At 43.1% G+C, this 13,529-nt stretch overlaps 1 protein-coding gene across 1 annotated transcript; it reads right to left on the reverse strand.

The window, feature by feature from the left end:
* Positions 1-785: 785 nt before the first annotated feature.
* On the reverse strand, positions 786-13,343 carry LOC119396210 (iron-sulfur cluster assembly scaffold protein IscU). The gene is made up of 5 exons (XM_037663310.2): positions 13,125-13,343; positions 12,473-12,586; positions 10,667-10,777; positions 7,089-7,167; positions 786-1,011 (listed from the first exon to the last, which is right to left on the reverse strand). Exons 1-5 carry the CDS (start codon positions 13,335-13,337, stop codon positions 902-904), a joined length of 627 nt encoding a protein of 208 aa, XP_037519238.1. The 5' UTR covers positions 13,338-13,343; the 3' UTR covers positions 786-901.
* Positions 13,344-13,529: the final 186 nt, after the last annotated feature.

A 13,529-nucleotide genomic window follows, 5' to 3' on the forward strand; every position in this document is an offset into this window, starting at 1 on the left:
TGCAAAGGGCGCCCGTTACACATGCGAAGTCATTCTCATCAGGCTGAATACCTATGTACTTAAAGTCCAAAACAAACAAATCCAAATGGTTCCAAATCCAAATCCTACTATTTGCAGACCAGTGAAGCAGGTCTACAAATACCAAGCAAAGTAATCAAATATACGAGCCTCCTATTATACCAGTAATAAAAGTTAAAATTTTGAATGCTCATAGGTGGGGCACTGTGGTGCCTACGAAGAGTGTGATGACAGGTTTTGAATGTCATGGATCCTGTATCATGGCCAAATATCGCTGTGTATGCCAGTCTGCAATGACAAGCAACATCTTACTGGCAATAGATAAGCTGACCCAGCCCTCCCTTCCAATGGTGTAAACTTCACGTGCACAGCGTGTTCATAAAGCTACTTTCATCAACAATCAACAATGTGCACATGTGTTCAGTACTACCCACGATACTCTCTTGCAGGATACTCAAACGTAACGCTTTGTTGATGAAATCCTTTGTTCCGTGGAATGCTCACCATGTTGGGTCTGTATCATACCCAAAATATATATATCAAAAACCCCAGGAATCAAGGCTAAGAACACAAATTCTAGTCCTGCAATGACAACATTACAAGAGCTAGCATGACCTGCCAATCGCAAGTTCAGATACCAGTACCTTTAAAGCCATACATCTTTCCATACCAAGCTACTCAGTACAGAGCTTTCCCACACAATGACACAAAAATGCGTATCGGAAGACCTGTAATCATGTGCAAAACAGAAACATCATACATTCGACTTCAGTTAATCTAGGCCAACTGCCCTTTATTCTACTTTGCAAGAGAGGCAGCTACATTTCGTCGACGAGTCCAACAAAGTTTGCTTTTCTACAACCTAAACAAACATTACAAACCCTCAGCCATTACTGCTTGCAGAGGCGTCTGCGCTCGTCTTGGGTGCCTCCTGATCACCCCGCTTTCGCTTGTAGTCACTGAGAGCTGCCTTGATCGCATCTTCGGCAAGCACTGAAACAATGAAGCAAGATTGAGAAATTGTACAATTCATCAGATTACTTGGAAGTGAAAGAGTCCAGCTTGACAATATTGAGCAAAACGTACAATTAGGGATCCTGATATTTAGTTCACAGAGCAAACTGTTACATTTATTTATTTACTTATTTATTTATTTCATACCCAGAGAACCTCACGGCATTACATCAGGGGAGGGGGGAGAAAAAATTCAAAGAACACAGTGTGGTAGCAAGCACTAGTAGCATAATAATATACCCATGCATGCATGCATACATACATTCATACAACGGTAGTAAAGAACCTCTTGACCACCAAAAAAATGATAGGCAAACATACTACAGAGCTGTAGTAAAAGGTATATAAGAAACTCACTAATGTAACAAGGAAGTATGTTCAGTAATCAATAAAAGCAAACTTATACGAACAATAATAAACAATAATAAATTACAAGCGCACAAGTATATAGTAGTGATCACAAGGAGCAGCACAAGGGATCCATAACTCTAACACAGGAATAATTATTTCACCAGTGCAAAAAAGATGTCATTAGACAATGTAATTACGACAGGCTGATCTAATTGATTCGTCACGTACTTCTTTAAGAAAAAATGACACACTAAATGAGTGCGTTTTGCAGACGAATTCCAATACCTTAAACTTGAGGTCACTCTATGGGAATAGTAGCTAGATGCTTTTATGCAAATATGCCTGTCAATGCCAACTTTTTAATAATAAATATGAAAAATTTAGACCAGAGTCTGCGTCGTCAACAATCCAATGTACCCCACTGCAATAATTCTTTCATACGTGCAGAACTGAAATTTCTGTCATAACGTCCAGAAACAAACCAAATGGCTAAATTCTGCACCCTTTCTAGCTCTTCTCTGTCTGCTGTTTCTACATGCACATGAAAGCAGCAGTATGCCATAGGTAACAAGCAAACATAACTGGCTGACATACCTGACCGTTATGACTCGGCATGTGCAATGTATAAAAAGTAATCTGTGGGCCTTTTAGTAAAGGAACCAGCTGCAAAGGTTACCAATCTATGTACCAGCAATCATACTTTCCGCAGATCAGCTCTGAGAAATCCCACAAAGTGGTAGAAGGGTTATGAAAGCGATAGATTTACAACCACCTGTATAGCAGCACAAAGCTACGAGGAAATCCATACCGATTTCTCAGAACGAAAGCTTCTTAGTCGATGAAAGATAGGAGTTGGGATTGGTCCTGGGTTTGATTTCCACATCAGGACGAGGGGGAGGGGGGGACAACGCATTCGACTGAGAACGTCGAGGTAACTTAATGCGCGTCTCACACACTGCAACTCATTATGTATTGCAAGAAGTGTGGTCCCCGATTGTATAAGTGAATGTATTACCAAGTGTCAAGCAGGCTTTCGCCTTGAAATGTTACAGAGGGCATAACATGCTGCAGACTCTTTGTCTCTACAGGCAGAAAGCATCATACAGTAAAGCATTACAGCATCTTAAAAGTACACAGATGTCATCATGGCCGTCATTCCAATGAGAGGTATTTTGTGCCAATCATGTTGCTATGCCGGGCACTTGGCTTCCAAACACAGCGAAGAAAGTTGCCCAATGAAAGGTTTGCTAACAACACTAACACATGCTTAGGTGCATTGCCTGACGATCAACACTTAGCAAATGCATGGGTATACCGTATATTGCCGATTATAAGTCAACCCCCCAACTTGCAACCCCTTCTAGGGGGGAAAGAAGTTGACTCCGAACACAGCCTCATGCTGCGGCCATAGCTCACCAATAAGTTTTTCAGAAGAGAGAGTGATGCAAAGAAACATTTATTTGCCTGTGAAACATTGCTTACGACTCGTCGTCACTTGAGAGAAGGACGCAGTCACGGTCATTCCATCGTGTGAGCCACTGCTGCTGCTCGCCATCAGAACGGGTGCCGGTAGTCGCGAACCCAATCTCGAACCACCTCCTCAACGGCAGGGTATCGTCCAGACTTCGGTCCGCGAAAGGAACGGCGTGTAGCAAGGCACACTAAGATCTTGGTCCTTTGTTTTCTCCATTCCCTCACGCACTTTTCCGACATATCAAACTTGTGCCCTGCTTCAACGTTGCTTTCCGACTCTGCATAGAGGATCACTTGCCTCTCGAAAGCAGCGCTGTACTGTTGCCGGCGTAGCGGTGGCATCTTGGCGTCCGTTTGGCAGCGTCGCAAATCGCGCACACCACTGCTCGCAAGCGAAGAGAAATGCTGAAGTGGCGAACAGACGTGAGAGCAAAAAGACGCGAAGACGCTTGTGGGCGCATGTGACTGGTCATGTGGTTTACACTCAAACCTCGTTATAACGAACACGGATATAACGAATTATCGGCCATAACGAAGTAAATGAAGAAAAGTCTTGTCATAGCTACAGTGTTACAAATAAACGTTTATAACGAATTTTCGGATATAACGAAGTTTTTTCGTGGCAGATGCGACTTTGTTATAATGAGGTTTGAGTGTAGTTCCCCGCGAAGTGTTGCCAGCCCACACGAACGCCGATGGTTTGTCAACGAATCGTTTCTATTGTATGAAAACAAAACTGGTCGATTCCACGAAAAATCAAAAAACGGTGTATATTTGATGTTTCCGATTTTCCTGATAACTTTGCATGTTGTGCACATATGACTGCACAGCACGAAATCGCAGTTCGTTTTCAAATAAAAATTTTTTTCATCGCAGGAAAATTCGACAAGTGTCGCCGGTTGACAACGACCATTTTACGAAGAGTGCGTTTTCGTAAATTCGCAATCTTGCTGGCAGCTACAGAAGCTACATATTACAAATATCTTTCTTTTTGGCGGAAGTAGAAGTAAAGAGGAAATAGCTCTTATGATTTCATGGGATTCTGAGCAAATTATGTATTTTTAAAAATTCACGAAAAACACTGCGTTTTTGAAAATTTGTCAGATTTGGCACGCTGTGGCTACTTCTGTGAACATCTTAGCTTGTTCATATTTGCAGTATGAATAGGCCTTTATGTGAATAATGAACCTCTGCATTTGTATTTCTCTAATAAATTTTCATGCTCGAAACACCAAAGAGAAAAGTGCTCCTCGATTCAAAAATCTATAATAAAAAAACCCCAATCTAAATTTTGTTCAAAGTCCCCCAAAATGTTCTCAAAGGACTGCAAAGTGATATTATGGAAAAACATGTTGCATCATTTTTATTAGAACAAAAGCAGAAAATGTCAAACATTGTGTTTCCAGAGCGTGGTGGCTACTGCGTGAAGGACATCTCTAGTAACAAGAAAATACAGTAACACGTCTTTTTTCTTCTCTGAGCTTCGCTAAACAACAGTAATGATCTATTGTCGGAAAGTGGGAACTGTTTTGTAAAGAAAAAAGGATCGTTCCAATTAAATGCATTCGCGTGGTTTGCAACTTCACGCCAGTGTTAGATATCCCTCAGACCACAGTAGGCACTTTCAGTTGTAGCCTCCTTTTCTTTCATCTATTTCAGTTGAGTATAATTCATATCTTGAGTGCTAAAGAATGCATTCCCTCCATGCGTCTCTTATGATGATGTGCTGTGCCAGAATTGAGAGATTGGTATAAAAGCCAAGGTCTCTTCATGAATGGAAATGAATTTCTGGAGAGCGGTCGCCAAGACGTGTGGTTTTTGTTGGCCCAAATGTGCACGTTGTCAAATCTTATGTGATCAATGCAGAGTTTAAAAAGAATCGATTACGTGAAGATTGGTGGTAGCAGTTTTGGCCACGGACAAAACACGTTTTGTTTGCATTGCATCTGCTTTGTTTTGCATCTCCTTGTATGTCTTGAAGCAGTGCTGGCAGATCTGGTCTCCCTCTTGAATTGAGCGCGCACCCTACTTCATGACCCTCCGCAAAAGAGACCCAATCCGATATCTTCTACATAACGAAATTTCCGCTGCAGCGGAATTTTCTTTTTGTGCACCATGAGGCAGTCCGTACAAAATCTCGGTCATGTCTATAACGCCTACCCATAGCCACCTTCAGAGTGTGGGACAGTGATTGCATCAAAGTGAAGCACGATTTGGATGATTAACTTCTATCTCGGGTGGTGTTTGGCTGACTGGCACAGCCGTGCTCGTTGCTGTCGTCTGCTCAGGCGGGCGTCTATCGCGCCACCCTTTGCACCTGTCCGCCTAACGCATGCTACTCCGTTTACACGAGTGCTTGTAGCGCGGGCCACTCGATCCGCACGGTGTGGATCCAGAGACCGGGCGGGAGAGCGACGAGCGGTGAAAAATGTATCGTGTAACCAACGCAATCGGCACCCCAGCATTTTCTCGTGCAGAGCGACAAAGCCTGGCAAACAATGTGTGGCTGCTGTGCTTAGGTTGCACTGCGGTACTCACCGTTCACCACTGTCGCCATTTGCGATTTCTCACATTCTTACAATGCATGATCGACTCAGCTACACAAATTTCGCGTTTAGCTTCGTTGCTTTTATATAAGCACATCTACTCAAAAAAAAAAAATTATCCAGAGGAATGAAAATGTCTGTGCTGCCTGTCGACGAGGAATATAAGTGGTGTCGCAAATGCATTTAATTGGAACGATCTTTTTTTCTTTACAAAACAGTTCCCAATTTCCGACAATAGATCATTACTGTTGTCGGAAAGAAAAAAGACGTGTTGCTGTATTTTCTTGTTACTAGAGATGTCCTTCAAGCAGTAGCCACCACGCTCTGGAAACACAATGTTTGACATTTTCTGCTTTTGTTCTAATAAAAATGATGCAACATGTTTTTTCATAATATCATTCTGCAGTCCTTTGAGAATATTTGGGGGACTTTGAACAAAATTTCGATTGGGGTTTTTTTATTATAGATTTTTTAATCGAGGAGCACTTTTCTCTTTTTAGTGTTTCGAGCATGAAAATTTACTACTTTGAAAATTATTAGAGAAATACAAATGCAGAGGTTTATTATTCGCATAAAGGCCTATTCATACTGCAAATATGAACAAGCTAAGATGTTCACAGAAGTAGCCATAGCGTGCCAAATCTGACAGATTTTCAAAAACGCAGCGTTTTTCGTGAATTTTTAAAAATACATAATTTGCTCAGAATTTCATGAAATCATAAGAGCTATTTCCTCTTTACTTCTACTTCCGCCAAAAAGAAAGATATTTGTAATATATAGCTTCAGTAGCTGCCAGCACGATTGCGAATTTACGAAAACGCACTCTTCGTAAAATGGTCGTCGTCAACCGGCGACACTTGTCGAATTTTCCTGTGATGAAAAAAATTATTTGAAAACGAACTGCGATTTCGTGCTGTGCAGTCATATGTACACAACATACAAAATTATCAGGAAAATCGGAAACATCAAATATACACCGTTTTTTTATCTTTCGTGGAATCGACTAACTGCAGGGTGCATCGCAAGGTAAATTCCTCTTTATTCATAGAGCATCGTTCGCCCTCTATCAAAGGTTTGAAATGCTGCTTTCGAGACCGTGTTTCCCAAGCAGTTCGCATTAATGCCGCGCGGCGGTGATTTTTAAACGCGCTCCGTAGTTTTGCCTCGCGTGGTTACGCTATAGTTTCGTGACCGTCATGGCAGATCGCAAAAATGTCCGGCTCCGGCTCCAGAAGCGGCGCATGCACGTTGGGAGATAGCTGTTGCCGCGACTCCGCTGCCTCTGCGGCTGATGTTATCAATGCGTCAAATAGCAAGAAATCCGAGGATGACGACCTTTCGTCGGACCCCACAGATAAGTCGACTTTACGATTCTGCGTATAGGTCTACTCCGATTATAGGTCGACCCCCAAGCTTTGGAAGGTCATTTTATGAAAAAAACGTCCACTTATAATCGGCAATATACGGTAATACTAAAATAAAACGGACACTTCAGAGCCTGTACAATCGATGTCAAAATCTACTTGTTGTGCCACAAAAGCATTTGATACGGCACGTATATTGTGCGACATAGTATAGTTTGCAAATATTTTATCCAATGTAAATTCTTGCGTCCCGATGCTCACAAGTGCCCACTGTGGAAGAAAAAAAATTAAACATGTTATAGGGTACGAAATGACTGTTTACTTGAGCAGTGAAGCTTGACGGGAGGAAGGCTCAGCTCTTTAGCGATGTCTGTGTTCTTAATCTTCATGGCTTCATTTACCTGAAATAAAGAGCAGTAACGTGGGATTTACCGCTGACACAAGCTGAACTTCCTTAGAACTCTAGCACTGTTCATCACAAAACGAAACTACTCCTCAACAAAAGAAGGAATTCATCACTGTTAGCATCTCTCACTTTCCTTGATCTGAAAACATGAATCAGTCACATGTGCGTAACCTAAGGTTCTGCATGTCCAAGAAAACTTCTCAGGCAACACAACTGCCTGAGAAGTTTATTGATCAGAGGCGTGAGTAGGGGGGGGGGGGGGGAGAAGGTGCTACAACCTCCCAACTCTTTCACCGGACTTTCTTAATAGAAATATGTCGTGTGAGTCGCATATTTCATAAAAAAACGCCAGGCCCGCGCGGAAAGCGCAGCACAGTCACAGCGAAAGCTGGAAGAGCGGCATTTCTAGAGCCTGTTACAAACTCTCCTGTGGCTACTAATACAGGTACATTAGCAACGTACCCACTGCGCAACAAAGCGTAATTTTTGGGAAGTTGGGAAGCACCCAGCACGACATTATTCGTTGTTCTGCGGAGAAGCGAGGTACCATATATAAGCGATTATGTGCAGTTTGTTGATGCGGCGGTTGATGACGATGAATAATTATGGTTGCGCCCTTTGTAATGGGTTGGAAGCTTTAAACGACCCACTAGTTACGTAATGCATATTGTGTGACGCCCGGTCGTTATTTAACTGTCCCACCACGCTTTATAACACATTTTAACCAGAGAAACGTAGAGCGAGAGAGAGAGAGAATTGACTTTATTGAGACTCTGAGGAAATGGATCATAGGAGCCTTATGGGCTTCCTTGGCAACCAACAGAAGTGCACTTGCGAGGAACTTTCGTCATTCTACAGACAGCCGTGGTACCTGCTAAATGCATGTAAGGCATTATGCGAACTTTGTTGATGCTGTGCGTGATGACGATGAAGAATTATGGAAGAGCTCTTTGTAATGGGTTGGAAGCATTCAACAACCTACTCGTTGCGCAATTTGCATTGTGTGACGCCTGGTTACAGAATTCGCGTTGTGCGACGCTTGGTGCTTATTCTAATCTTTTACCACGCTATATTGCATATGCTAATGTGGTTCCTTCCCAACATGAAGCCTGTATAGGACCTTTTTGCAAAGCAGTTTCAAGCACCGGCATGGCTCAGAGGTTGAATACTGGGCTCCCACGCAGAGGGCCCAGGTTCGAACCTCGTTCCATCCTGGAATTTTTTTCTTATTTAGTTTTTTTCTTATTTCGAGCGATACTGGTTACGGACACCGGCGGCGGCGGCGGCGGCGGACAACTACGGCACCAAAAACGGCCGGTGAAATGATCTCATAACAGCTTTCGCTGTAAAACGTCCTTACTAGATTGAAACCCCTGAAATCTAGTATTTGAAGGTACAAGACCCAAAGGTGTATCGCAAAGCACCCATTATTTGAGATATTGGCATATTACTAACCATGTACCTTTGTATTTGAAAGAAATAATAAACTGAAACTAAACCGAAGAGCATTTACACCATGATCGGGATAGCTGACTTAATGCCAGCAGACTTATGAGTCGACTCACTCAGGCTCAGGTCAAACCACGAGTCTGAGTGAGTCCGGCTGAGCAAAATGTTCGTGAGCTTGAGTCTGAGTGAGTCCTGTTGAGAAAAAGTTTAGTGAGTCTGAGTCCGAGTGAGTTTGGTTGAGGAAAATTGCAGTGAATCTGAGTCCGAGTGAGCTCTCACAGCGATATATATTTCTTGAGTGAGTCTGAATGAGTTCCAAAATTTTTGCCGACCTATGACAACAGGTACAAGTAAAACCCTGTTTGCATTTCTTCTGTTCTCTGCACTTTTACTTTGGCAGGAGGGTGATGTTTTGTTACAGCACTCTTCTACTTTTACTGGTTTCTCTTTATCCATTGTGCTCGATAGCAAACGTGTAATGTAGTGTAACTGCACTACGTAAGTGTGGTGTATTTCCACACTTCTGTTCGTCATACTATCCCTTAAATTCCACTGCAATGCTGCTACACCATGCAAAAATAAACAGGCCTACCTTTCAGGCAAAACACAAAGCTGAATGTTGTTATAGTTGCGCTGACAAAGACCATGGTTCACTGCACTATTACTCGGTTTATTGCATTCCCATAATATCATTTATACTAAATAATCTCAGCATCACGTGATCAATCGATTTACTCACTGAATATAACATAGCTGTCAAGGTATGACACTAGGTACTGCTATGTCTCTGGTATGTAACAGCAACTGGTATGTAAGTGTTCTCAATGTAATAATGTACAAGCACTTGCTGTCAGTGCACGCTCCTGTGGCTTAAGCAATTCAGTGCATGTCTTGGATCAAGGGTAATCTGCAAATCATGTATTTAAATACAACATTCATGCTGCCATAAGAACCTTGGAGCAAACTAATGGCCTCCACCAAGGTTCTTTTGGTTCACCACAAAAAAACTCAGCCCAAACCAGACAAGGCACACTGAAAGGACATCAATATTGAGTGAACAAATAGATGGATGCATCTGCACGGCTTCACTATTATAGGTAAAAAAGACAGTTAAGTTCTAAGTACGTTTCCTGTGATATAAATGACTAAATATGGTAATGTTTTATTGTACTATATGCGATCTCTACCAAACAAAATTCAGTTGAAGTCGTAGCCGCTTTAGTATTTTTCTGTTTTAATTACAATTTCAAGCCATTGTTTAGTTTTCACCAAATCATTCATTCAGATGTCATTGACACATTAAAGGGGTCATGAACCACTTTTCCAAGTAATGATCTAATGACCTCAGTATCGGAGTTTACTGCCTCCCGAATCGATTGCCGCAAAAATTTCTCGAATCCGCCAAGAATGAGCGGAGTTACGGGGGTTTGGCGCACGCTCTCAGCGCTTTCTATCTTTTCTCGTGCCAACGAGCACACTGGAAGTTAGACAGGGAGGGATGGCACGGGGGCAAGAAGTTACGTCAGCACGCGTCATGAAACGCGATCGCTCTCCGCTGTGATTCGTGTGCGCGAGTGCGGCTACCGTGTACTGAGAAGTGCGGCGCCGGCACCCCGTGGCAAGAAGCGCATCTGATCCGAACACCGCTCTCGATTTACGTCGGCTATCGGCGAATAAGCATGCTATGTCTCTTGCGACGTAAACAGGCAGATCCACGATGTCAACGTGCAGACGCCCCGCCCACCGACGAGAGTGAGAACAGGCCTCTGTTTGAAAAGAGGGCGCCTGAGGAAACGGCAACTTCGCGCTCCACTTGTGGCCTTTACGCGGCGCGCACGACTGTAATATTTGACAGAGCAGTTCATAGCCGTGTCAGCTTTCCGCAGGATGCGTTTTTTCAACAAGCCCAAGGGGTGCTTCATGACCCCTTTAAAGTGTTGGCACAACGCAAGAAATAAGTTTGGCATTTAATATTGAACAACAAATTAAGCTAACGAAGCTTTCTCACTAGCAATGGTCAACAAAAGCTTTCACAAGTCACTTACATTTTTCCCCTTAATCCATTCAGTTGCAAGGGAGCTGGATGCAATGGCTGAACCACAGCCAAACGTCTTGAACTTGGCATCGACAATCTTGCCACTCTCGTCCACCTTGATCTAAGGCGAACAAAAGTGTTATGTTCATGAATGTTAACTATAATTATGTTTATTTCATACAGAACCAAGACAAGCAGAGGAATAATAAAAGTAACAAACATTTTTAAAAAGGCGAGGTCAGCATGAGGCCTAAATCAGTTAAATATTTAATACCTGTGCCACATGGGCACAGAAAATGGCATTAACTACCTAATGCCTTAAGATGTAATGCTATTTGCGCAGTGCCACATGGGTAAATCAAATGGCCTTCACCTTAATGCCATTCGTTATGTAATGCCTTTGCTAGAACCCGTTTGACTGAGAAACGTGTACTCTCAACACCAAAACTTGCTCAATGCAGTAAACATAAAACATCTGAAATAGCATCTACCATTTCAAAAATACTTTATATGTTACTTTTAAAGGGCCCCTAAACCACCTGGAGGTTGAAATTTAGTTGTGGTGTTGCAGTTGAGCACAAGTCTGCAACGAACACGTAGCCATGAGAATTTTTCGAAACGGTGCCATAACAGAGGGGTTACACGCGTTCGATGGTACGAAAGATGCCCTAGCTCGTTTTTTCTTTCCTTCGCTATGCTCCGTTCGTCGGCTCGTCTCTACTCCTGGTGAGTGTTCCTCCGCACCGTGCGGGGAGGAAGAGCAGCAAGCGGACAAACAGGTGTTGTAGATGACAAGCAGAAAACATGTTGACGTCAAGGCGAGCGTTGACAGGATGAGGAATGCCGAAAGACACGGAGAGGAGAAGGGACTGTTTGTGGGGTGCCTGCGGCTCGTAGCGCTGCTGAGTTTGGCATTGTTGATCATGAAAGCATTCTGAACTCGATGCACGCATTTACTTGAAATGCTAAAAAAATACCTGAGGTCATTAAGGAGCCCTTTAACAAATCGCACGTTAATTCGCAGTTGCACTATAGTGACATTCACTCAGAATTTCTACGGCTTCGGCATGAACAGTGAGGTGTGGGATTCTGGGCTTCGGATTCAACTTGCAATGACCGAAGTTGCTGTGGCCAGTTGCAACGTTGTAAAGGGCAGCAACAAACTCAAGCTAATGGCACCATAGTATCCTCACTTCTTCATTTCACTATCCCTGAACACAGATTTGAGTTGTTAAAATGCGTGTTTATATTTTATTACTCAAAAACTGTTCCTTTCAAAAGTCACTGTTATCGGCATCATCTGGTCAAACGCCATTAAATTTAGACGTGCGGCAGCTCCCCTGAAAAAAATATCATTCAGGAACTTAATGCCTTAACTACTGAAAGCCATTTCTTGTGCCCGTGTGGCACAGGTATTGTCAAGACAGCTTAGTTCAACTTCGCAATCCGAAAAGGCGCTATCTTACTAAGCAACTAATTTGCATTAAATGGTCCTCGAAACACAACACAAATATAATATAACCACCCAAACCGAACTGCGCATATTATTGCAACCTGCACACGAGATTGGGAAACGCAGCTTAACTGCACTTCTCATATTTCTTTGAGAATGCAGTTTATTGCATTTCCCAGTGTTTTTTTTTTTTTTTGCGAATGCATTTGCCGCATTTCAGAACACGAATGGTATGCAACGATAAGCAAACATCGCGGGATACCACCGCCAACCGTAATCCTGCGCCTGCCAAGAGACCTTTTCGCTGTCGCTTTAAAGAAGCGTCGGTTTCAAAAGCACATCACATCGATTAATAACACTTACCTGCAATTTCATGACATCGCCGCAGGCTGGGGCTCCAACAAGACCGGTGCCAACATTCTTATCATCCTTATTGAGGGATCCGACGTTGCGAGGATTCTCGTAGTGGTCAATAACCTGGTAATGAAAGAGAGAGAATCGGCACGAGGCAGGAAAACTCTAGTGGACGCGATGAACTACAGTAGGTTACGCATTTGGACCGGTTGGTTCGTGATTACGAGTGGAAAACGGTTTGGAACTAGTTTAGTAGCGTTGACCTAGTTTCGTTAACCACAGAAGCTGTTGCCAAGGCGAAATAAAAAAAGAAATGCCTTCACCTATATTGAGTCGACGTGCGCATGCCTCTCGTTTCGAGGCGTCTCACTGTAATCTACTTCATTTTGCGGCCGGCACTGTCCCCTCACCTAAAATTCGGTCATTGCAACATCTGAACATGCCTGACCGCGTGTGCACACCATCGAAACAAAGTATCGAATGAATAAGGTCGCAAATCCATGTTAAATGCTGAGTAATGGCACGATAACTTAAAGGTCCTCGAGTTAGGTAAGGACAACGTGTGGGTGTTTGAGAGGATCAGTCCAGAAAACCGCGCACGCTGTAGTGCGCAGTACATAGGAATGCATGTACGGGTACTGCGAGCGCTGCGAGTACTTGCCTTCTCGTGGTAGCTCGCAGAGGTGACAGGAACGATAGACAATGTCTTCCTTGCCGGCGACAGAGACCTGTGCAGCGTTCGCATAAACATCATGCGACACAGCCTTTGAATGTCTTCGAAACTAGAATTTTTTCCACGCCAACTTCGCGAATCACTTCTCCACACAACGACGACTCCGTGTACAGGCGCCCAGCACCGCTCCAAAGCGCGCATGCGCGCCGTGCGTGCGTCTTGATGATAATGACGTTTGCTTTTTGTTTCGTTTTCAAAATATTTTTGTCTTCAACCTCTACAAGTTATAACCTATGCACGCGTAGAAGCTGTAGCTTATAAGTTAACTTTGATTATGACATAAATTTATTTTTCTATTCTCTTTCTCTGTGTGCACATTCACGCCCCTGGCGA

The sequence above is a fragment of the Rhipicephalus sanguineus genome, chromosome 6 (genome assembly GCF_013339695.2).
Source record: "Rhipicephalus sanguineus isolate Rsan-2018 chromosome 6, BIME_Rsan_1.4, whole genome shotgun sequence".
Taxonomy (NCBI): domain Eukaryota; kingdom Metazoa; phylum Arthropoda; class Arachnida; order Ixodida; family Ixodidae; genus Rhipicephalus; species Rhipicephalus sanguineus.

Bases quoted from the DNA above. Each gene is read 5' to 3' on its own strand.
- LOC119396210 (XM_037663310.2), bottom strand. From the start codon at position 13,337: ATGCGCGCTTTGGAGCGGTGCTGGGCGCCTGTACACGGAGTCGTCGTT. The intron at 10,778-12,472 runs GTAAGTGTTATT...TGTTCGCCTTAG, and splicing joins GCGATGTCATGAAATTGCAG to ATCAAGGTGGACGAGAGTGG. The intron at 7,168-10,666 runs GTAAGTGACTTG...TCTTTATTTCAG, and splicing joins AATGGATTAAGGGGAAAAAT to GTAAATGAAGCCATGAAGAT.